We start from the raw sequence: 25135 nt of genomic DNA, 5'->3' as shown, positions 1-25135 counted from the left end.
TATATGAGGACAGGCACATAAAGCACTTAGTAATAGTACCTGGAACATGCTCTAAGCTCAATACATATATTATTGTTGTCATTTTTAATTAATTAATGTATTTATTTACCTACTGAGACAGGGCCTCACTCTCTTGCCTAGGCTGGAGTGCAGTGGTACACTGTAGCCTTGACCTCCCAGGCTCAAGCAGTCCTCCCAGCTCAGCCTCCTGAGTAGCTGGGCCTACAGACATGCTAATTTTAGTGGCAGTGATGCCTGGCTAATTTTTGTATTGTTTGTAGAGACAGGATTTTACCACATTGCCCAGGCTAGTCTCGAATTCCTGGGCTCAAGCAATCCTTCTGCCTTGGCCTCCCAGGGTATTGGGATTATAGGCGTGAGCCACCACACCCAGCCCTATTGTTGCCATTGTTGTAGTTGTTGTGATAGAGGAAATGTTGGGAGGTGGTGTATCAGCCACCTCTGTGTCCTGCGTCATATCCCTGGGCCTTCCCTCTGACCCAGCTACATCTGAGGATCTACTCACTTTGCACTGATAGCTTCTTGCTTCAACTGCATAATACACATGTTCACTTTCTGTCCTGGGGTGTTTGCAGTGCCTGGGGTGAGACACTGAGGGAAGCCTGCTTGGAATACCCACATGCTAGTCTAGAAGTGGGGGAGGTGTCACTTCCTGGGATGATCCTCAACCAATGAGGGCTGGACACCAATGGATAAATACCTCTCACTATCAATCCTCAAGTGGACAATACTGAGAAGAGGCTCTTGGACTCTTCAGAAGATTCCAGTGGACTTACATCCAGCTGCCCACCACAGTGCCCAACTCAGCAAAACACCCTGTACTGGCTTTTCCTGTGGCGCACTGGGCTTGCTTCCTAGGGCCACCTCCTACGTAAATGATTTTCACAAAAGGCCTTATTTCAGGCTCTGCTTCAGGTCTAGTCCAGGATAAAAGACAGGACCAGAAGGCCCTAGAAAGCAGCCTCAGGGAACAAATGAACCCCTAGGAATGGATGGCAACAAGGACTCCCTTGCTGGTGATAGGTAGGCAGTGAGAACCCTTAGCACACCACAGCTCCACAGTTCCTAAAACCTTCCCTTGCCATGTGGAATGAGGTTTAGAAAGAAAAGAGGCAGTGAATGCCAGCATTCCAGCACTTGAAAAGTTTGGGGCAATGCTAATTATGTGGATTGTGAAGCTAGTTGGCTTCTCTTAGCTGCCTTAGAAGCTTTGCAAGGAGAAAATGAGAGGCTACCAGTTCAGGGCAAGCTGTGAAACCCCAAGGTTAGGGTTTAAGCCACCCTCATTTATCACAGCCAGCTGGAAGACTGTGCTGAAAGCCAGTTCCAGGATCTGATCAAAATGGTGGGGCAACCAAGGAGGAGATGGAATGAGCACGTCTAGCAGTTCTGTTCTGCTAACTTCTGACACTGACAGGGGCTGGGTAGGCCTTGGGATGTGGACATTTGAGAATATGAAACTCCCAAAGCCCGCAAGCTCTCTTGAGAAGGAGAACAGCCCCTCTTCTTAGAAGACCTCACATGAGGCAGGCGCCTCACAATATTTTTTAAATTATTGTGGTAAGTTATGCCTAACATAAAATTTACCATTTTAACCAATTTTAGGTGTGTAATTCAATGGGATTAAAAACATTCATTCATATTGACCGGCACAATAGCTCACACCTGTAATCCCAGCACTTTGGAAGGCCGAGGCAGGCAAATCACTTGAGGTCAGCAGTTTGAGACCAGCCTGGCCAACATGGTGAAACCTCATCTCTACTAAAAGTACAAAAATTAACTGGGTGTGGTGGTGGTGCCTGTAATCCCAGCTACTCGGGAGGCTGAGGCACAAGAATCACTTGAACCTGGAAGGCAGAGGTTGCAGTGAGCCTAGGTCATACCACTGCACTCCAGCCTGGGCGACAGAGAGAGACTCTGTCTCAAAAAACAACAAAAACAAAACTCATATTATTGTGCAACCATCACCACTTTCCATCTTTTTTCCAGAACTTTTTTGTCTTCCCAAACTGAAACGCTGTACCCGTTAGCCAGTCACTCTTAATTGTCCCCGGACCCCAGCCCCTGGGAACCACCATTTTATTTGCTTCACTATATTTTGCTTGTCTTCTTTAAGATCCACCCCTGTCTCCCTTATAGCTTAATAACCAGGGTCGGGTCTCAGCGGAGCCTGACGGCGGAAGGGCAGTTCCTGATGCTGAGCCACACAAAGACTGCAGCATCTGCGGGTGCACTCCTCCAGGAGCCAGGGGAGCCTACAGCAGCCTGGGTCTGAGTGTGCTAAGGCGGTGAATGTGGATTTAAGACTACATCAGGAAATGGAGGGCCAGGCAAGGTGGCTCACGCCTGTAATCCCAGCACTTTGGGAGGCCGAGGTGGGCGGATCACTTGAGGTCAGGAGTTGAAGACCAGCCTGGCCAACATGGCGAAACCCTGTCTCTACTAAAAATACAAAAATTAGCCGGGGATGGTGGCACATGCTTGTAATGCCAGCTACTTGAGAGGCTGAGGCAGGAGAATCGCTTGAACCTGAGAGGCGGAGGTCGCAGTGAGCCAAGATCGCACCATTGCACTCCAGCCTGGGCGACAGAGTCAGACTCCGTCTCCAAAAAAGAAAAAGGAAATGGAGGTTTAGCGTCATGTCAAGGACACCTGGAACTGGTCCTAAACATGCATGATGGGTCTCCTTGAAGCTTGAATCCCACAGGACTCTACAGCTGAGTGGTTTAATACGAGATCCACAGCAAACCAGAGGCAATACTACATTCTGAGGGAAATAGGGTAGTTGTACTTGTTAAAATGATAGGATTTTTGGATATGCTGGGTTAAATAAAATATATTATTCCAATTCATTTCGCCTGTTTCTCTTCTTTTCTTCTTTTCTTCCTTCCTTCCTTCCTTCCTTTCTTTTTTTTTTTTTTTTCTTCTTTTCTTTCATTTCTTTTTTTAACACAGGTCTCACTCTGTTGCCCAGGCTGGAGTGCTGTGGTGCAATCTCGGCTCACTGCAACCTCCGCCTCCCAGGTTTGAGCAATTCTTGTGCGTCAGCCTCCTAAGTAGATGGAATTACAAGCACCCACCACTACGCCCAGCTAATTTTTTTGTATTTTTAGTAGAGATGGGGTTTCACCATGATGGCCAAGCTGCTCTTGAACTCCTGACCTCAAGTGATCCACCCACCTCAGCCTCCCAAAGTGCTGGGATTTATAGGCGTGAGCCACCATGCCCGGCCATCTTTTCATTTTTTTATTGTGTCTACTAGAAAGAGTGAAAAGTGTGCCCATGTGGCTGACATTATATTTCTATTGGACAGTGGTGACCAGTGGAAAATATCATGGAGATGCCAGACAGGTGTGAGAATACTGAAGAGTCAGAAGGCTCAGAGAAGGATACATGTTCAGATGAATTTATTCTGGGAGACCCTTTCTTTACTAAAGCATTTCAGGGCCGGGCACATTGGCTCACACTTGTAATTCCAGCACTTTGGGAGGCCGGGGTAGGCGGATCATCAGAGGTCAGGAGTTCGAGACCAGCCTGGCCACTATGGTGAAACCCCATCTCTACTAAAAACACAAAAATTAGCCGGGTGTGGTGGTGGGTGCCTGTAATCCCAGCTACTTGGGAGGCTGAGGCATGAGAATCACTTGAATCAGGAAGGTGGAGATTGAATTGAGCTGAGATCGTGCCACTGAACTCCAGCCTGGGCAACAGAGTGAGAATCCATCTCAAAAAAAAAAAGAAGAAGAAGAAGAAGAAGAAGAGAGAGAGACAAGAGAGAACATAAAAGGCCATGTGAAGACAGAGGCAGAAGTTGAAGTGAGGCAACCACAAGCAATGTCTGGAGCCCCAGAAGCTGGAAGAGGCAAGGAGGCTCCCCACGAGAAATTTTGGATGGAGCACAGCTCTACAGACACCTTGGTTTTGGACTTCTAGCCTCCAGAACTGTGAAATGGTTGCTCTAAGCCACCAATTTGTGGTCATTTGTGGCAGCAGCCCTAGGGGACTAAAACATTCTCCCTCCCCACAACTCAACAACGTGGACTCTCTCCCTGGAACGTGACCAGGAAAGGCAGCACATCAAGGCACATCTTTGGCATTAGTTAAATCGGGAGGGTGAGCTAAATCATGAACATTAATGAACATCTTTTTTTTTTTTTTTTGAGATGGAGTCTCATCTTGTCGCCCAGGCTCTAGTGCAGTGGCACGATCTTGGCTCACTGCAACCTCTGCCTCCCAGGCTCAAGTGATTCTCCTGCCTCAACCTCCTGAGTAGCTGGGACTACACACACGTACCACCACACCCGACTAATTTTTGTATTTTTAGTAGAGACCAGGTTTTTGCCATGTTGGCCAGGCTCATCTCGAACTCCTGACCTCAAGTAATCCACCTGCCTCAGCCTCAAGTTTGCTTTTTGTTCATGGAAATCAGCTTCATAAAAACCATCTTACCCTGAGATGTAGTTTGTTTCTGTAAATTTCAGAAGTTGAGTTCGGAATAGACATATCCAGGTTTATAAGAATCACAGGCTTCTGAAATATAAGAGGGAAAATAATTTCCTTAGGATATGTGACAGGCGAGGCTGTTTTTAAAAATCCTATTTCTAGTAGCTGGGTGGCCTGACAGAACCAGGTATTAACTAATTTTTTCCTGGACTGTGTTAAATAATTTATTCTTGAAAATGTTAGCTGGGCATAATGCCTCATGCTTGTAATCCCAACACTTTGGGAGGCTGAAGCAGGAAGATTGGTCAAGCCCAGGAGTTCCAGACCAGCTTGGGCAATATAGCAAGATACCTGTCTCTACCAAAAAAAAAAAATTAGTCAGACATGATGGTGCACACCTGTAGTCCCACAACTCAGGAGCTTGAGGTGGGTTGATTGCTTCAGCCCAAGAGGTAGAGGGTGCAGTGAGCTGAAATTGTGCCACTGCACTCTGGCCTGGGTGACAGAGTGAGAGTCTCAAAAAAAAAGAAGGCAGGAAAGAAAGAAAGAAAAGAAAGAAAAAGGAAAGAAAGAAAGAGAGAGAGAGGAAAGGAAAGGAAAGGAAAGGAAAGGAAAGGAAAGGAAAGGAAAGGAAAGGAAAGGAAAGGAAAGGAAAGGGAGGGGAGGGGAGGGGAGGTAAAAGAAAGACAGGAAGGAAGGAATGAAGGAAGGAAGAAAGGAAGGAAAAAGACAGGAAGGAAGGAGGGAAGGAAGGAAGGAGGGAAGGAGGGAGGGAGGGAGGGAGGAAAGAAGTGGGGAGGGAAGGAGGGAGGAAAGGAAGGAAATGTTTGAGTAATGATCCTGTATCCTTTTCTCTGGATTTTTTCTATGACATTCCCCCACCACATCTTTCCCTCTTCCCCACCCTCCATCCGCTGATGAGATTTTTTAGGAGCTAGGGTGCTGGTTGCCATTGGTTCCTTATGGTGTGCCTGCATTGCTCGCATCCACCCCATTCTCAGGCTCCTGAAGCCCCTGAGTATTGTGACATCACAGGGACTACCTGTCTCTAGTCACCAGCACCTCTTATCTCTTATCCCAAGCTGTGGCTCACCTTGCTGTCTTGGTGCCACCTCCTGGAACACGGGGGTGGCATACTGTAGCTCCTGGGAATGTTCGGCCTCTGGGCAAAAGATAAGAAATAGGAGTTATTGGGCCAATTATCTGAATTTCTAAGCACATGAGGGCAGTGGGATAGACACTGCAGAACATGCTCACCATCTTGGGCTGTGGAAACACATGGTCTGGATCCCACTTCTGGGACAGATCCCTCCTCTGTAAAATGAGAATGACATAAATTGGGGGTTGGTAGTATTTGTGTTAGAAAAGGTGGATAAATTACTCAGCACTGCGTCTGGAATGTGGTCATGTTGGCTGAGATTGTTCCATTGTCAGCTGATGATAGGGTTTGGCTGTGTCCTCACCCAAATCACATCTTGAATTGTAGTCCCCACAAACCCCACGTGTCATGGGAGGGACCAGGTGGAGATAATTAAATCATGGGGGTGGTTTCTGTCATACTGTTCTAGTGATAGTGCGTTAGTTCTCACAAGATCTGATGGTTTTGTAAGGTTTTTCCCCCTTCCCTTGGCTCTCATTCTTCTCTCTCCTGCTGCCTTGTGAAGAAGGATGTGTTTGCTTCCCCTTCTACCATGATTGTAAGTTTCCTGAGGCCTCCCAAGCCCTGTGGAACTGAGAGTCAATTAAACCTCTTTCCTTTATAAATTACCCCATCTCAGGTATGTCCTTATAATAGCAAGAAAATGGACTAATACATCAGCCAAGGCGTTGGGTCTTGTTTACTGCAAAGCAATGTGCAGTGCCTGCTTTGAGAGGTGACCATGAAAGACTGTGAAACACAGTGCGGATCATTCTGAACAGATGTGAAAAATCTTCAAGATATGGAAAAAAAAAAATCAAGGTGTAGAAAGTCATACCTACAATATGCTACAATTGCTACCATTTGTTTATTATACACATAGAATATCTGTGGAAGGATTTTTAAAAAACTAGTTTTTACCCCTAGAAAGTGGGACTGGGCATCAATAGACATTGAACTCTATCCCTTTTGCTCTACCCCCCACTCCCATATGTCTGTCAACCTTAACAAAATCAAAAGACAAAAACCTGAAACCACCCAAAACACACAACAAAGTTCTCTTACTTGCTTGTTTTCCATGGATATTTGCATAGATTCCAACTTCCACAGCTGTGTCTCCACAGTCCCTGGGCACATTATTTCTCATAGCTTTTCCTACATAAATCAGTACAGAATCATTAAATTAAACCAATTCAGCCACATTTCTCTCATCTCCTCAGCCAAGGAGCAGAACTCCCCAAAGTTCTGAAACAAGGAGTGACTTGTTCCAACGGCCCAAACTGTTGTCTAACAAAGGAATACTATAGACTCAGCAGGGAGTCTAGACACGGCTTCACCAAGCCAGGGGCTGTTCTGATTTATTTTCCTGGCTTTCAGAGGAACATGCTTTACCTATCAGATTATGCCTGAACTAGCCAGACTTATTTTCTTTCCTTCGCTGAAGAGAATATTCTGTGGAAGCTTTGTAATATCTTCAAGAGAGTGTAAATGGCCTACCGAATTCTTTTTTTTTTTTTTTTTTTAAGACAGAGTCTCGCTTTGTGGCCCAGGCTGGAGTGTCATGGTGCAATCTCCACTCACCACAACCTCCGCCTCCTGGTTTCGAGCAATTCTCCTGCCTCAGCCTCCCGAGTAGCTGGGATTACAGGCATGTGCCACCATGCCCAGCTAATTTTTTCTATTTTTAGTAGAGGTGGGGCTTCACTGTGTTGCCCAGGCTGGTCTCAAACTCCTGACTTCAGGTGATCAAAATGCTGGGATTATAGGCATGAGCCACTGTGCCCGGCCAGCCTTGCTGAATTCTATTGTTAGCTCCAGCCAATAATCAAAAATATTAATGCCACTTTTGCAATAACCTGGACTTTTTATAGGAAGGAGAAACATGTTTTTAAGACATATGAGATGTGGGCCAGGGTGCAGTGGCTCACGCCTGTAATTCCAGTGCTTTGGGAAGCTGAGGTGGGAGGATCACTTGAGGCCAGGAATTTAAGACCAGCCTGGGGAACATAGTGAGACATTGTCTCTAAAAAGAATTTTGTAATTAAAAAAAAAAATACTGTAATCCCAGCACTTTGGGAGGCTGAGGCAGGAGGATGATTTGAGTCCAGGAGTTCAAGACTAGCCTGGGCAACATGGTGAAACCTACAAAAAAAAAAAAAAAAACTTAGCCAGGAATGGTGCACGCCTGTGGTCCCAGCTACTCAGGTAGCTGAGGCAGGAGGGGGCCTGGGAGGTCGAGGTTGCAGTGAGCCATGATTGCACCACTGCACTCCAGCCTTGGGTGATGGAAGTGAGATCCTATCTCAAAAAAATATATAGATAGATGGATAGATAGATAGATAGATATATAAACACACACACACACATACACACACACATATATATACACATATACATATATATATACACATGTATGGGATTACAGCTGGGGCTGTAATACAGCTCCAGCACTTTGGGTGGCCGAGATAGGCAGATCACGAGGTCAGGAGTTCAAGACCAGCCTGGCCAACATAGTGAAACCCCGTCTCTACTAAAAATACAAAAATTAGCCGAGCATGGTGGTGGGCACCTGTAATCCCAGCTACTTGGGATGCTGAGGCAGGAGAATCGCTTGAACCTGGTAGGTGGAGGTTGCAGTGAGTGGAGATTGTGCCACTGCACTTTAGCCTGGGCAACAGAGTGAGGCCCCATCTCTTAAAAAATGAAATGAAATAAAATAAAATCTTAAAGATGCATCAGATGTATAACTCGTGACCTCTGTGGTCAAGTTTTATGTCAGCTGAGTCCCTGACTTCTCTGAGTTGTGACTCTCTGGAGATGGTTCCCAATTGGTTCTCTTGCCAGTTCTGACAATATCTCCATGGCCCATTCCACAAGTCAGAACACCAAGGCTCAGAAGCAACAGCCTGAGGGGCTTGTCCAATAGCCCTCAGCTTGCTGATGGGCACCAGTGCTGAGACACAAACTGTCTTTTGTGTAAATCTTCATATTCTTCCACACTCATGTGCCAAATGAAAAAACCACTTTGAAGTCTTAACCAGCGGTGGCCATAAGACGTGAGGAATGAAAAGCAGTAAGTGGGCTGAGTACAGTGGCTCATGCCTGTAATCCCAGCACTTTGGGAGGCTGAGGTGGGAGGATCGCCTGAGTCCAGGAGTTCAAGACCAGCCTAGGCAACATAGTGAGACCCCTGTCTCTAAAAAACATTTTTTTTAAAAAAAAAGCTATAACTGATTCTTCTAATAACACTGACAAGTTTTCTGCTGGATGAAGCACTTAAGGTGGGGAAGAGAGAAATGATGCTTTTTTGTTTCTGTTTTTGTTTTTTTTGAGTCTGGTGTGTTTAATAAGGTTTTAAAAAAAAAAACAAATCTTATAGTAGAATAGATTATACTTTTACATTGAAAATCTAGAAAGCATAGAAATGTAGAAAGAAAAAATATATATATATTAGGTTGGTGCAAAAGTAATTATGGGCCGGGCATAATGGCTCACGTCTGTAATCCCAGCACTCTGGGAGGCTGAGGCAGGCAGATCACCTGAGGTCAGGAGTTCAAGACCAACTTGATTAACATGGTGAAACCCCGTCTTTACTAAAAATACATGGTGATGGGTGCCTGTAATCCCAGCTACTCAGGAGGCTGAGGCAGGAGAATCGCTTGAACCAGGGAGACAGAGGCTGCTGTGAGCCGAGACTGCACCACTGCACTCCAGCCTGGGCAACAGAGCAAGACTCCATTTCAAAAAAAAAGAAAAAAAAGTAATTGCGGGTTTTGCCATAAATGTAATGGCAAAAATTGCAATTACTTATGCACCAACCTAATATTTTTAATACTTCCAGCCCCAAACAATTGTAAACCTTTTGAAGGTGTCTTTTGTGCTAATGGGATGACGCTTGCTTGTCCTCATGCACTGAGCCTCCCCTACGTATGTGGCAGATCTAGAGTCGCACGAGGCAAAGCTCTTGCTTGAGGTACTTGCAGTCAGGAGCAGCCACACCACTCGCAGTGCCCAGGGCGAAACGAACATTGTTCACATGCCTAAAACTTGTGTTTAATTAAGAACACAAGTTCTTGGCCCGGCACAGTGGCTGACGCCTGTAATCCCAACACTTTGGGAGGCCGAGGCGGGAGGATTGCTTGAGCCCAAGAGTTCAAGACCAGCCTGAGCAACATAGTGAGGCCCCGTCTCTATTTAATATAGAATAAAAAAATAAGAGAGAGAGAGAGAGAGAAAAAGGAACACAAGTTCTTAAAGTCATGACCAAGTACGTCTTTCACAAGAAGTCATACAAAGAAGAGAAAAGGGCCTCTTGTTTAAAAACATTAATAATTGCACACCCACGTTCCTAGCATTATTAAACAATAGACAAAAGGTGGAAGCAACACGGGCACCCATGAGGGATAAATGGATAAACAAGGTGTGGCGTACTTATGTACAATGGGGCATTCTTCAGCCTTATCAAGGAAGGAAATTCTGACACATACGACAACATGAATGAACCTTGAGGACATTAATCAAAGTGAAATAAGCCAGTTATGAAAGGACAAATGCTTCCACTTCTATGAGGTGCCTGGAAGAGTCAAACTAATAGAGATAGAAAGCAGAATAGTGGTTGTCAGAGCCTGGGGGAAGAAGGGATAGGGAGCTAGTGCGTAATGGGCACAGAGTTTCAGTTTGGGAAGATGAAAAAGTTCTGGATGTGGATGGTGGAGAAGGGTGCATGACAATGGGAACGTGCTTAATGCCACTGAACTATACATTTATTTATTTATTTTTATTTTTATTTTTATTTTTATTTTTTGAGACGGAGTCTCGCTCTGTCGCCCAGGCTGGAGTGCAGTGGCCAGATCTCAGCTCACTGCAAGCTCCGCCTCCCGGGTTCCCGCCATTCTCCTGCCTCAGCCTCCCGAGTAGCTGGGACCACAGGCGCCGCCACCTCGCCCGGCTAATTTTTTGTGTTTTTAGTAGAGACGGGGTTTCGCCGTGTTAGCCAGGATGGTCTCGATCTCCTGACCTTGTGATCCGCCCGTCTCGGCCTCCCAAAGTGCTGGGATTACAGGCTTGAGCCACCGCGCCCGGCCTGAACTATACATTTAAACATGGTTTAAAGTGGCCAATTTAGTGTTATGTATATTTTACCACCATTAACAATTTTTAAAAGAGTACAAAAAAATCATTAAGAATTTCAAGATGCGGCCGGGAGCAGTGGCTCATGACTGTAATCCCAGCACTTTGGGAAGCTGAGGCGGGCGGGTCACCTGAGGCCGGGAGCTCGAGACCAGCCTGGCTCACATGGTGAAACCCTGTCTCTGCTAAAAAAAACAAAAAATATGCTGGGTGTGGTGGCAGATACCTGTAATCCCAGCTTCTTGGGAGGCTGAGGCAGGAGAATTGCTTGAACCCAGGAGGCGGAAGCTGCAGTGAGCTGAGATCGCACCACTGCACTCCAGCCTGGGCAACAAGAGCAAAACTCTGTCTCAAAAATAAATAAACAAACAAACAAACAAACAAATAAATAAATACTAAATGTGGAGTTCTTCTTGGCACAGGGCCCTGTGTGACTGCACAGGCTGCACGTCTGTGAAGCCAGCTCTGCTCGCCCTCAATCAGAAAAGGCTCTCCCTGGATAAAGAATTACCCTCTGCATGAACCATTCAGGAAGTCTGTTCCATTCCCGCTCCCCTTTCTCATCTTTTCCTCCTGTTTTCATTTTCTCCCTATTCTATTTCCAATCCCCTTTTCTCTTTCTCCTCACCCTCTGCCCTGCTGTCTGTAACCCAAACCCCATGGGAAAACGGTGGTAAAGCGACTAAAAGAACTTACTTGCTTTGTATTTGGGCAGTATCCAAAAAGCCAGAATTAGGATTATCACCAGCAGCAGCAGTAATAATCCTGGAAGCAGTAGCTTCAGACAGAAAGGACAGCTGTCTCCGCCTGGAAGAAGACAGCATCCACTGGTGACCATAGCATTTTCTTTGCCAATGACGTTAAGCCAGCAAGTGTTTTAGAAAAGGTGATGTCTCCCAATTTAACCAATGTACTATGCACCCAGGTTCCCAAATGGTCATGACATCTGCCACTTATGGGACTTACTAGTCAATAAAGTTATTGACTGGGCGTGGTGGCTCACACCTGTAATCCCAGCACTTTCGGAGATCAAGGACGGAGGATCGCCTGAGTCCAGGAGTTTGAGACCAGCCTGGGCAACATAGTGAGGCCCTTGTTTCTACAAAATAAATAAATACATAAAAATTAGCCAGGTGTGATGGCATGTGCCTATGATCCCAGCTACTCAGGAGGCTGAGGCAGGGGGAATCGCTTGACCCCAGGAGGTGGAGGCTGCAGTGAGCTACGACTGTGCCACTGTACTCCAGCCTGAGTGACAAAACCAGACCCTGTCTCAATAAATAAATAAGTTAAGAAATAAATAAAAATAGCCCGGGCGCAGTGGCTCACACCTGTAATCCTAGCACTTTGGGAGGCCAAGGCGGGTAGATCACCCGAGGTCAGGAGTTTGAGACCAGCCTGGCCAACATGGTGAAACCCCGTCTCTACCCAAAATACAAAAATTAGCTGGGCCTGGTGGCATGTGCCTGTAGTTCCAGCTACTTGGGAGACTGAGGCATGAGAATCACTTGAACCCGGGAGGCAGAGGTTGCAGTGAGCCGAGATCGTGCCATTGCACTCCAGACTGGGTGCGACTCCATCTCAAAATAAATAAATAAATACATAATAAAATAAGTAAAAATAATAAAGTTTAAAAAGTTATGAGCAAGCACATCTTCCACAGTGGTCATCCAAAGAAGAGAAAAGCAACGTTTCTGGGGTCATAAGCCCCAGAAAAGCCTGGATGTTTACTGGGCGAGGCCCTGAGCCCTGGCAGCACGTTTCGTGTCATCCAAACAGCTGCCAGTTTTTGAGTTTTAGCCGCAGGCCAGGCACTGTGTTAGGCACTTAGCCTGTGTTGTCTGACTTATCCTGTTGGCATCATTCCCATTTTATAGATGAAGTGAGTAAGGCTCAGGGAGGTGAAATGACTTTCCTAAGGTCACACAGGCAGTGAATGGAAGGGCTGTGACTCATAGCCAAATGCCTGACTCCAGCAGGCTGCCTCACTTGTTAGACCACCCTCACTGAATACCAGGGCGTAGGTTCTGTTCTGAGGATGTGGCTGGCTGGAGTGGTCAATGTCCAAGCATGCCTTGTGCCTTTGCTAACCTAGTTTTTCTTTTCTTTCTTTTTCTTTTTTCTTTCAGACAGGGTCTCGCTCTGTTGTGCAGGCTGGAGTGCAGGGCACGATGATCATAGCTCACTGCAGCCTCCACCTCTCAGGCTCAAGCAATCCTCCTACCTCATCCTCCCAGTAGCTGAGACCACAGGCGTGCACCACCACACCCGGCTAATTTTTTTTTATTTTCTGTAGAGACAGGGGTTTTGCCATGTTGCCCAGGCTGGTCTCAAACTCCTGGGCTCAAGTGATCTGCCAGTCACAGCCTTCCAAAGTGCTGGGATTACAGGTGTGAGTCACTGCACACGATCTAGTTTTCCTTCTATCCTTCTACCTTGACAAATGCACCCTCAGAAGGACCTGGAAGGTCAGGTTTGAATCTGGAATTCTCAGGCTTTCCAGAGTTTGGCATCAGGACGTGGCAGCATGGACCAAACCCACGGAAGTCCCGGGCTGCCCCACTTCCCACCTGGGCTCTGACCTGCACCCTAAGGGGCTTTGCATGCGCGTGGACGCCCCAGCCCACATGTGCAAACACCATCCACACCCCCCATAAACAGCTCCCTTGGCTCAGGTCCAGGGATGCTCATACCCTCACTGTGGGCCACCCTCGGGAGGATGAGCTGGGGGAGAGACTGGTACAGGCCCTGGAAATGGGTTCTGATCTGATTGGGCAGGGGATCTAGGTCCAGGTACCCAGAGTGTGGAGCAGAAAAGTGGGAGTATAAGGTCCAGGTGGGTGCATCCCCATGGCTCCCTGAACCCCTCAGCCTAGGGGAAGGTACATAGCCCGGAGGTACCAGACCAGAGTCCTCCAAACACAGAGCTTGGCCGGGGGCACCTCTTGCCCTGAGCCAAGGGTGGTGCAGGAGTCTGGACTCACCATTGTTAGCAGTGGAGCAACAAACAGCCAAGCAGGAAGGCATGGGTATTAGAAATCAGTACAAGACAGCCAGGCGCAGTGGCTCACGCCTGTTATCCCAGCACTTTGGGAGGCCGAGGTGGGCAGATCACTTGAGGCCAGGAGTTTGAGACCAGCCTGGCCAACATGGTGAAAACCCATCTCTACTGAAAATACAGAAATTAACCAAGCGTGGTGGCGGGTGCCTGTAGTCCCAGCTACTCAGGAGGCGGAGGCACGAGAATCTCTAGAATCTGCGAGGCAGAGGTTGCAATGAGCCGAGATTGCAGCGTTGCACTCCAGCCTGGGCAACAGAGTGACATTCTGTCTCAAAGAAAAAAAAAAAAAATAAAAGAAAAAGAGGAAGGAAGGAAGGAAGGAAGGAAGGAAGGAAGGAAGGAAGGAGGGAGGGAGGGAGGGAGGGAGGGAGGGTGGGAGGGAAGGAAGGAAGGAAGGAAGGAAGGAAGGAAGGAAGGAAGGAAGGAAGGAAGGAAGGAAGGAAGGAAGGAAGGAAGGAAACCAGGCAGGCAGGCAGGCAGGCAGGCAGACAACATGACAAAAAAAACAAAAACAAAGAAAACCGACCTGGCAGTTCCAAGAGAGGTGTAAACTGGAAGAGGAGGGCAGAAAGTTTCGCCATAAGTCCCCCTCCTGCTCCAGCTTCTAGGCTTTTCTATGGTTCCTTTATGGCAGAAAGCAACCCCATGAGAGTTTACGTGGACTCTATCATAGGGACCCTCCATGTGGAAGCAGGTGACCACGGTGGGAAATGGGCGGGCAGAGGAGCAGCTGCAGTTTCTGGAAGCGAGTTCAGACCTGGCTGAAAGACCTCAGGTCGCTCTTACCTGTTGACGGCGTGGTGACAGTTTGACTGTAGGCTGCATAGTCAGGCAATCTGTTTTTAGCTTCACACCTATACTCTTCCTCTTCTCCAGGATTCTTCCTGGTTAACTTAAATTCAGCAGACTCCCTGTCGTACTTGGAAATAGCTGGTGATATGGCAATATGCTTTTCAAAGAAAGTGTAATTGATGGGCAGCGAGCCATTGACTGAGAGGCAATGTAATGTTATATGTCGGTGTGTTTCTGTTTGAATGACCGTAATGTTCAGCACTGGGGCAGTCACCGGGTCTGGAAGAATGAAAGTGAACATGAAAAGGATAAACAGACTGGGCATGCTCACTCAGACCACAAATATGGGTGGAACCCTTACTCCATTCCAGGCTGTGGAACCAAGATGAACGACCCCCTTCCTGAGAAGTCAAGAAGCTCACGGCCCACTGGGAAAGGCCAATGGGCCTGTGGCCAACCCCGTGCAGTGTGGGGTTAGCCGAGGTTCTCAGCCCAGTGCTGAGAAAGCCAGAGAGTGGAGGGTATCTCTCTGCTTTGAGGAACTGGGGTACAAGGTTGCCCTTCCTAGAATTCACAATCTATTTATTGTTAATAATGAATATAATTTTGTCAATGATCCAGTTCTAAGTATGAAGTTGAGAAGTGGTTTTTTATGTTTATTTTTTATAGACATAGGGTCTTACCATGTTGGCCAGGTCAGTCTTGAACTCCTGGTCTCAAGTGATCCTCCCACCTTGAATTCCCAAAGTGCTGGGGTTATAGGCAGAAGCCACCACACTTGGCCCAAGATGTGCTTTTATTCTCATTCCTTGTAAATTTAGAGTGGGATTTTTTAATCCAAAAATATCATTTTCTTTTCAATGTATTTATTTATTTGGAGACAGGGTCTTGCTCTGTCAACCATGCTGGAGTGAAGTGGCACAATTATAGCTCACTGTAACCTCAAACTCCTGGGCTCAAGTGATCCTCCTGCCTCAGCCTCCCCTGGAGCTGGGACTACAGGTGCACACTGCTGGCTAATTTTTAAATGTTTTGTGGAGACAGGGTCTCGCTATGTTGCCCAGGCTGGTCTCAAACTCTTGGCTTCAAGTGATTTTCCCACCTCAGCCTCCCAAAGTGCTGGGATTTCAGGTGTGAGCCACCACGCCCAGCCCCCAAAATATCGTTTCCTCTAACGGTACTTTTATTTATAGAACTCAGCTGCACAATTATCTTTCACTTCCTCTGAAGAGCAGGAGTAACCCTGCTAGCTAGATTCAAGAGAAACTCTCAACAGGAAATGGGTCTGCTACACTCTGTTAGATCATAGCCTATTCTATAACCTAACAGAAAAACCCAGCTATACATTTTATTATATATGTATTAATAAGACAGTATTATAGGAAAGGAAGAAAAGTTGTTAAGTATCTATCATGTGCCAGGCATGCCATTCACATGATCTCATTTGACCTTCACGACAGTCCTGCAGTGTGGATAGTATCATACCCATTCCACAGATGAACCAACTGTGCTTCAGAGAGATTGAGAAATTTGCCCAACGTCACACAGCTAGTAAATGGCTCAGTCAGCACTAACTTCAAGAGTCCATACTTAAAAACAATTTTTTTTTAAAAATGTACTTTCTTTTTTGTTTTGAGACGGAGTCTCACACTGTTGTCCAGGCTGGAGTGCAGTGGCACGATCTCGGCTCATTGCAACCTCTACCTCCCAGGTTCAAGCAACTCTCCTGCCTCAGCCTCCCAAGTAGCTGGGGATTACAGGTGCCCACCACCATGCCTGGCTAATTTTTGTATTTTTAGTACAGACAGGGTTTCACCATGTTGGCCAGACTGGTCTTGAACTACTGACCTCAAGTGATCTGACCCCACTCAACCTCCCAAAGTGCTGGGATTACAGGCGTGAGCCACCGCAGCCGGCCCTGTGTTCTCTTTAAACATTTGATGAGTGAGCACTTTGGGAGGCCGAGGCGGGCGGTTCACGAGGTCAGGAGATTGAGACCATCCTGGCTAACATGGTGAAACCCCGTCTCCAGTAAAAATACAAAAAAAAAAAAAAAATTAGCCGGGCGTGGTAGCGGGTGCCTATAGTCCCAGCTACTAGGGAGGCTGAGGCAGGAGAATGGCGTGAACTCGGGAGGCGGGGCTTGCAGTGAGCTGAGATGGCACCACTGCACTCCAGCCTGGGCGACAGAGCAAGACTCTGTCTCAAAAAAAAAATAAAAATAAAAAATTGATGAGTGAATCAGTGGTTAATGAATTTGTGTTTATGGCTCATAGTTTCAACCTTGACTGGGTTGGGGACAACACTGTGTTTTAGGCCTCATTAAAAACCCAGTAGCACAATTGCTTGCACAGAGTAGGTACTCAGTAGTGCCTGTTGATCTGCCCTAACTGAAGATAATACAGTTTTATAATCTACCAAGATAGTTTTATTACCGGACTGTGTAATTATCCTAACAAATTGCAGGAAGGTCGTGCACAGAAAACATATGAACCAATGGGCTTATTGCCCAGCGCAGCAGGAGTCTGACCACTAGAGAATACCATCAGCTATGTTCCTGCCCTCACATATCCATCGTGTTCCAGTACCATGTTTGCAGGGATTTTCCCCCTCCTTCTTCCTTTTCCTTTCACAAGGAATATACTCAGTTTATGTCCAAAGATCATTGGGATTTTTTTTTTTTTTTCTTGAGACAGGGTCTCTCTCTGTCACCCAGGCTGGTGTGCAGTGGTGCAATCACGGCTCACTGCAGCCTTCAACTCCTGAGCTGAGGCAATCCTCCCAACTCAGCCTCCTGAGTAGTTGGCACTATAGGCATGCCACCATGCTCAGCTACATATATATATATATTTTAACTTTTTGTAGACACATGGTCTCCATATAACGCTCAGGCTGGTCTCAAACTCCTGGGCTCGGGTGATCCTCCTGCCTCAGTCTCCCAAAGTGCTGAGATTACACCTGTGAGCCACTGCACCTGGCCAAGATACTGGGTTCGAACCTGGAGTCTGTAGCATCCTCTAAAACCTTATGCAGAAATTTGTATCTGCAGTTTTATGAATATTTCTCTGGAGAAGGTATTCATTGCTATCATTAGATTATTAAGACAGTTATAACCTAAAAAGCTAAGAATCACTGAGCTACAGCAATGTCACCCAGCAGAACTTTCTGTGATGATGGGAATGGTCTACATCTGTGTTGTCCAATGTGGTGGCCACCAGCTACAGGTGTGGCTACCAAAGCCTTGAAATGTAACTAATGAGACTGTGGAGTGAAATTTTTTATTTCATCTAATTTTCATTAACTTGATTTCAATTATGACATGTGCTTGTAATCCCAGCTATTCAGGATGCTGAGGTGGGAGGATCTCTTAAGAACAGGAGTTTGAGACTGCGGTGGACTTTGATTTTCTGTGAGTAGCCTCTGCACTCCAGCCTGGGTGACATAGGCTATTAAATTAATAAATTTTGGCCAGGAGTGGTGGCACACGCCTGTAATCCCAGCACTTTGGGAGGCTGAGGTGGGTGGATCACCTAAGGTCAGGAGTTCAAGACCAGCCTGGTCAACATGGTGAAACCCCATCTCTATTAAAAATACAAAAATTAGCTGGACGTGGTGGTACGTGCCTGTAATCCCAGCCACTTGGGAGGCTGAGGTGGGAGAATTACTTGAACTGAAAGGCAGAGGTTGCAGGGAGCTGAGATCATGCCACTGCACTCCAGCCTGGGTGACAGGGCGAGATTCCATCGGTGGGAGAATTACTTGAACTGAAAGGCAGAGGTTGCAGGGAGCTGAGATCATGCCACTGCACTCCAGCCTGGGTGACAGGGCGAGATTCCATCGGTGGGAGAATTACTTGAACTGAAAGGCAGAGGTTGCAGGGAGCTGAGATCATGCCACTGCACTCCAGCCTGGGTGACAGGGCGAGATTCCATCTCAAGAAAGAAAGAAAGAAAAGAAAAGAAAGAAAGAAAGAAAGAAAGAAAGAAAGAAAGAAAGAAAGAAAGAAAGAAAGAAAGAAAGAAGGAAAGAAGGAAAGAAGGAAAGAAGGAAAGAAGGAAAGAAGGAAAGAAGGAAAGAAGGAAAGAAGGAAAGAAGGAAAGAAGGAAAGAAGGAAAGAAGGAAAGAAGGAAAGAAGGAAAGAAGGAAGGAAGGAAGGAAGGAAGGAAGGAAGGAAGGAAGGAAGGAAGGAAGGAAGGAAGGAAGGAAGGAAGGAAGGAAGGAAAGAAGGAAAGAAGGAAAGAAGGAAAGAAGGAAAGAAGGAAAGAAGGAAAGAAAGAAAGAAAGAAAGAAAGAAAATAAAACAAAATAAACAAATTTAAACAGTATCATACTGGATAGCACAGACACAGAGGACCACTCAAGAGTTCTCAGGAAGTCAGGGTCCCTGTGCTTTGAAGACTCCAGGTGTAACATACATGTGTTTCCTAGAAGACTTTCTCCTCTCCCAGGAGTCCATTATCAAGGTCACCTTCACAGATGAGGCCCTTAATGCTAGGCAGTAACGAGCTTGGGATGGGAAAATGGGACAGAAAAACATAGCAGTGAGTGCTAGCAAAGGGGCCCCGGACACTAAGGAAGCGGTGGGAAAGGCCTGGGGCTTTGAAGACCCTCTCCATGGGGCCCAAGGCTTCAGAAAAAAAAAAAAAAGTGATTTTTGCCCACACAATGGGAATCACAGAATAAAGTTCCTAGAAAAGACCTCAACAATTATTGTTGAGATATAAGACTTTTGCCTAAAGATATAAGACTATTACCTGACATGGTCGAAAGTCTTAGAAGGTGAAATGGAATTATTAAGAATAGAGAACTCACTGGGCGCAGTGGCTCACCCCTGTAATCCCAGCACTTTGGGAGGCTGAGACAGGCGGATCACCTGATGTCAGGACTTCGAGATCAGCCTCACCAACATGGTGAAACCTCGTCTCAAGTAAAAATACAAAAATTAGCCAGGTGTGGTGATGGGTGCCTATAATCCCAGCTACTTGAGAGGCTGAGGTAGGAGAATGTCTTAAACCCGGGAGGTGGAGTTTGCAGTGGACCAAGATTGTACCACTGTACTCCAGCCTGGGCAACAGAGTGAGACTCTGTTTCAAAAAAAAAAAAAAGAATACAGATCTCAAAAATTAAAAAATTAAAAATACTTCCTGTTGACCAGGTCTAAAAATAAATAATAAATAAAAAAAGAATAAAGATCGCAGTAACATACTTTCCAGGTTGTTGAGTGTTCACAAGGGTCATGGAGAGCCCCTCATAGAACCAGAAAAGACCCTATAAATTATAGGGCTCCAAGGAACAGGTGCTCTACTTACCGACAATTGTGAAGTTGAAGTCACGGCTGTATTTTGAACAGCTGTAAACTTGGGCTTTGCATTTGTAGGGTCCTGATTCATGGGCTTCTGTGATGCTTAGGTTAAAAATTGCAGGTTCACCTTTTCCATTCTGGGTTCCCAGGTGTGTCTTATGTCGAAACAATGAATAGGTGATCTGCAGTGATTTGTTCTTATGGGAGCAAAACATAGATACATTTTGACCCTTCATAACCACATTAGTCTTCGAGTCCAAACATGGAGAAGGGAATTCTGAAAAACCAAATGACACAAGAAAAAGTCCTTGTTAAGATCCCGGCTGGGCAAGGTGGCTCACGCCTGTAATCCCAGCACTTTGGGAGGCCAAGGCAGGTGGATCACTTGAGGCCATGAGTTTGAGACCAGCCTGGGCAACATGGCAAAACCCTGTCTCTACTAAAAATACAAAAATTAGCCAGCACGGTGGCGGGCACCTGTAATCCCAGCTACTCAGGAGGCCAAGGCAGGAGAATTGCTTGAACCCGGAAGGTGGAGGTTGCAGTGAGCCAAGATCATGCCACTGCACTCCAGCCTGGGCGACAGAGTAATACTATTTCAAAAAATAAAAATAAAAAATAAACAAAAAGTTATTGAAGCTGGGTGTGGTGGTTCACGCCTATAATCCTAGCACTTTGGAAGGCTGTGGTGGGAGGATCGCTTGAGGTCAGGGGTTCGAGAACAGCCTGGGCAACATAGAGAGCCCTCATCTCTAATTTTTAGAAAGCAAAACAGAACAAACAAAACATAGCTGGGACCAGTGGATGGCTTGGGTGGAAGACAGATTTAGACTCTTCAAAAATGCTTTTTTTTTTTTTTTTTTTTTTTTTTTTTTTTTTTGAGATGGAGTCTCGCTCTGTCGCCCAGGCTGGAGTGCAGTGGCCGGGTCTCAGCTCACTGCAAGCTCCGCCTCCCGGGTTCACGCCATTCTCCTGCCTCAGCCTCCTGAGTAGCTGGGACTACAGGCGCCCGCCACCTCGCCCGGCTAGTTTTTTGTATTTTTAGTAGAGACGGGGTTTCACCATGTTAGCCAGGATGGTCTCGATCTCCTGACCTTGTGATCCGCCCGTCTCGGCCTCCCAAAGTGCTGGGATTACAGGCTTGAGCCACCGCGCCCGGCCCAAAAATGCTTTTAAAAATGCAATAAACTCTTCTCCCACTCTTTGATCTGGACAATTAACATTTTCTCAGTCTTACATAAACTCAATCTTTTTTTTTTTTTTTTTTTTTTTGGAGACAGAATCTCACTCCGTTGCCCAGGCTGCAGTGCAGTGGCATGATCTTGACTTACCACAGCCTTGAACTTCCAGGGTCAACTGATCCTCCTGCCTCAGCCTCCTGAGCAGCTGGGACGATAGGCACACGTCACCATGCCCAGCTAAGTTTTGTAGTTTTGGTAGAGACAGTGTTTCACCATGTTGGCCAGGCTGGTCTTGAACTCCTGACCTCAAGTGACTGCCTGCCTCAGCCTCCCACAGTGCCGGGATTACAGGTGTGAGTCACTGTGCCCCGCCATATAAACTCAACTTTAAGACAAGACTTAAACTACTTTTCCAACCAAATAGCCAACCCTAAGTTTTTTCTAATATAGGAACACTAGAGCGTTTGTGGCCAGTAAACATGAAAAAAGATGCTCAACTTCACAAGTGATGAGGCAACTACAAATTAAAACAACACTGAGATATCATGTTTTGCTCATCAGATTGGCATAAATTTTAAAAATGATTGGCCAGGCACGGTGGCTCACGCCTGTAATCCCAGCAATCTGGGAGGCCGAGGCGGGCAGATCTCTTGAGTCCAGGAGTTCGAGACCAGCCTGGGTAAATGGTGAAACCCTGCCTCTACTAAAAATACAAAAATTAGCTGGGCATGGTGGCGCACACCTGTATGGCACTACTTGGGAGGCAGCGGAAGCGGGAGGATCAATTGAGCTTGCAAGGTCAAGGCTGCAGAAAGCTGAGATCGCACCACTGCACTCCAATCTGGGCGACAGAGCAGAGACTCTGTCTCAGAGAAAGAAAGGAAAAAAAAAAAAAAAACCCTAAATAAAATTAAAAAGTAAAAGTGATTATATCCACCGTTGGGGAGTGGGTGTCACCGTTGGTGACAGATAGGATACGATCAGCCTTGTTGGGAGGGCAACTTAGCAGGGTCTGTAACAATTTAAATGTGTATGCCCTCTGACCTTGCAATTTCAATTCTAGAATTTCATTCTACAGAGATGCTTTCAAGCTCTCAAGCATCCATAAAGGATGTTTTGTACAAGGATGTTTACTGTAGCATTGTTTATATTGCCCCCAAAAAGTGGAACAATAAATAAGGATGGTTGAAAGAATCATGGCTGAGTCTTAAAACACCATGCAGCTGTTGAAAAAGAGGAACTGAGGCCGGGTGTAGTAGCTCATGCCTGTAACCCCAGCACTTTGGGAGGCCGAGGCGGGAGGATCACGAGGTCAAGAGTTCAAGAACAGCTTTGCCAGCATGGTGAAACCCCGTCTCTACCAAAAAAAAAATACAAAAATTAGTCAGGCATGGTGGCGCCTGTAATCCCAGCTACTCGAGAGGCTGAGGCAGGAGGATCCCTTGAAACCAGGAGGCAGAGGTCACAGTGAGCTGAGATTGCGCCACTGTACTCCAGCCTGGGCAACAAGGTGAAACTCTGTCTCAAACAAACAAACAAAAAAAAAAAAAAAAAAGAAAGAAAAAGATGAGCTAAATCGATATCTACTACTTAGAAAAGATGTCTATAATATATTAAGTTAAAAGAAAGTCACAGACGAGTTTATTCACTATGATACCGAATACAAAATGACTGTTGATAGCAGTTGCTTCTGGAAGTAGGAGGGGGAGAAGGATTGGAGGAGGATTGTAATGGAACTTTTACATTTTATACAGTAACAACAACCATTTTGACTATCACTTATGGATGGTTTACCATATGCCTGGCACTGTGACGAGGAGCAGGGATTGTCTCATTTGATCTGCACACTAGCCTACCAGGTAGGTGCTTTTTTATTAGCCCACTTCACAGATGAAAGAAATTACGGTGTCCCACGCCTGTAATCCCAGCACTCTGGGAGTCCGAGGAGGACGGATCATGAGGTCAGGAGATCGAGACCATCCTGGCTAACAAGGTGAAACCCCATCTCTACTAAAAATATAAAAAAGTAGCCGGGCTTGGTGACATATGCCTATAGTCCCAGCTACTCGGGAGGCTGAGGCAGGAGAATCGCTTGAACCCAGGAGGCAGAGGTTGCAGTGAGCCGAGATCGCGCCACTGACTCCAGCCTGGGCGACAGAGCAAGACTCTGTCTAAAAAAAAAAAAAAAAAAAAGAAATTAAGGTCAAAGTCGGTATGTCATGAGCTCAGGCTGCTGGCTAGTAACTAGTAGAACCAGAGTTAGACCACTTCCCAATGTATATTTCTAGTGTTGCTTGAATTATTTCACAATAATTCTGTGGGGTTTTTTTTTTTTTTTTTTTTTTAAGAAATGAGGTCTCACTATGTTGTTCAGGCTGGCTCCGAACTCCTGAGCTCAAGCAATCCTACCCCATTAGCCTCCCAAAGTGCTGGGATTACAGGCCTGAGGCACCACGCCCAGTCTGTGTGTTGGCTTTATAGTTAAAACACAACAACCATAAAACAATAACAAGGAAAGTTAGGAAACTTTCATTGTGAAAACGATTTCAATATTTTGTCACTGAGTCTCAGCGCTGCAATCCCCTCCCTAAAATCATTTTATTTTAAGTAATAGATAATTGAAAAGACCATTCTTTGGTTGTTCATAAAAGTTCAGAAACACTTTCGAATGGACGCTCATGTTGCAATCAGACTGTCTCACCACTTCAACGAAAATGGTTTCAGTAAGAAAGAAGTGAAACTTACCATCTGTTTTCATTGCCTCACAATCCAATACAGCTTTTCTACCTGAAAGAGAGAAAAGGAACACGATTAAGCTCACTTTCCACATGACGCGTTGGCTTAGAGGTTTGAGCCTCAAAATAATAAGGGGAGCTTACATGTGACAGAAGAAAATACGCTCCAGAGAAGGAGCCTGTTCAAATGTCTCCACATTCTCCCAGATGAAGTCCAAGACGGGGTCAGAAGGCATAGTAGCACCACAGTAGTGAGTCACTCGGAGAACTTCCTCTTTTTCTTGGCCAAGTTAAGGAAATCAGAGGGTTTGGACGAGCTTTGCATAATATGACTGGTTCGTTCGACCAATCTGTTTTCCTCTATGAGTTCCTATAAGAAGAGAGATATTTGGGCCGGGCGCGGTGGCTCAAGCCTGTAATCCCAGCACTTTGGGAGGCCGAGGCGGGTGGATCACGAGGTCAGGAGATCGAGACTATCCTGGCTAACATGGTGAAACCCCGTCTCTACTAAAAATACAAAAAACTAGCCGGGCGTGGTGGCGGGCGCCTGTAGTCTCAGCTACTTGGGAGGCTGAGGCGGGAGAATGGCCGGAACCCGGGAGGCGGAGCTTGCAGTGAGCCGAGATCACGCCACTGCACTCCAGCCTGGGAGACACAGCGAGACTCCGTCTCAAAAAAAAAAAAAAAAAAAAAAAAAAAAAAAAAAAAAAAAAAAAAGAAGAGAGATATTTGGTAGACTGTCACCCGCCCCCCACACCCCCTGCCACCCGGTCCCACGCTGGCTGGGAAAGAGAAAAGGAGGTAAATCTGACTGTTACATTGTCTATGTAAACCCACCTGATCTCCTTGCTCTGGACTCAGTCTATGCTGAAAGGAGTTTAGTGGAAGTTCGGTTTAGTCTTTGGAAGCAAACTGACTGTCTTAAGCAGATAATACAAATATTGTATCAAAAATGCCTTTTTTTTTTTTTTTTTTTTTTGAGACTGGCCTCACTCCGTCACCCAGATTGGAGTGGAGTGCTGTGATCATAGCTCATTGCAGCCTCAAACTCCTGGGCTCAGGTGATCCTCCCACTTCAGCCTCCTGAGTAGCTGGGCCCACAGGTGTGCACCACCATGCCTGGCTAATCATTTTTATTTGTAGAGACAGAGGTCTAGTTGCCCAGGCTGGTGTTAAACTCCTGAGCTCAAGTGATCCTCCCACCTCTGCCTCCCGAAGTGCTGGGATTACAGGTGTGAGCTACTGTGCCTAGCCAAAAATGCCTGCTTTCATTCACTATTGATTCCTAGACCCCACTCCAGACTGAACGGGTTTGAAGTCTGTGACTCTGAT

General features: G+C 46.2%; 1 protein-coding gene across 19 annotated transcripts in view; it reads right to left on the bottom strand.

The window, feature by feature from the left end:
• MILR1 (mast cell immunoglobulin like receptor 1) overlaps positions 1–24069 on the bottom strand; it is a 44836-nt gene extending 20767 nt beyond the window's left edge. For 6 of the 19 annotated variants that reach the window (XR_001440533.3, XM_077972514.1, XM_015120115.3 and 3 more), the window contains exons 1-9: positions 23948–24069; positions 23814–23855; positions 19895–20164; positions 14580–14864; positions 11429–11539; positions 6668–6757; positions 5722–5778; positions 5558–5626; positions 4471–4551 (exon numbers count right to left, since the gene is read on the bottom strand). Coding sequence is in view for 14 of the 19 variants with exons in the window: in XM_077972514.1 (XP_077828640.1) it covers positions 4499–4551; positions 5558–5626; positions 5722–5778; positions 6668–6757; positions 11429–11539; positions 14580–14864; positions 19895–20164; positions 23814–23855; positions 23948–24002 (1032 nt within the window). In the remaining 5 variants the exon portion in view is untranslated. Of the gene's footprint in view, positions 1–3413; positions 3746–4470; positions 4552–5557; positions 5627–5721; positions 5779–6667; positions 6758–11428; positions 11540–11737; positions 11832–14579; positions 14865–19894; positions 20165–23813; positions 23856–23947 lie in introns of those variants that run through there. The other 13 variants (XR_013407074.1, XR_013407073.1, XR_013407072.1 and 10 more) reach the window with 9 other exon arrangements.
• Between the last annotated feature and the right edge of the window lie 1066 nt (positions 24070–25135).

Source organism: Macaca mulatta, chromosome 16 (assembly GCF_049350105.2).
Source record: "Macaca mulatta isolate MMU2019108-1 chromosome 16, T2T-MMU8v2.0, whole genome shotgun sequence".
NCBI lineage: Eukaryota > Metazoa > Chordata > Mammalia > Primates > Cercopithecidae > Macaca > Macaca mulatta.
This window is presented reverse-complemented; position numbering and strand designations above follow the sequence as displayed.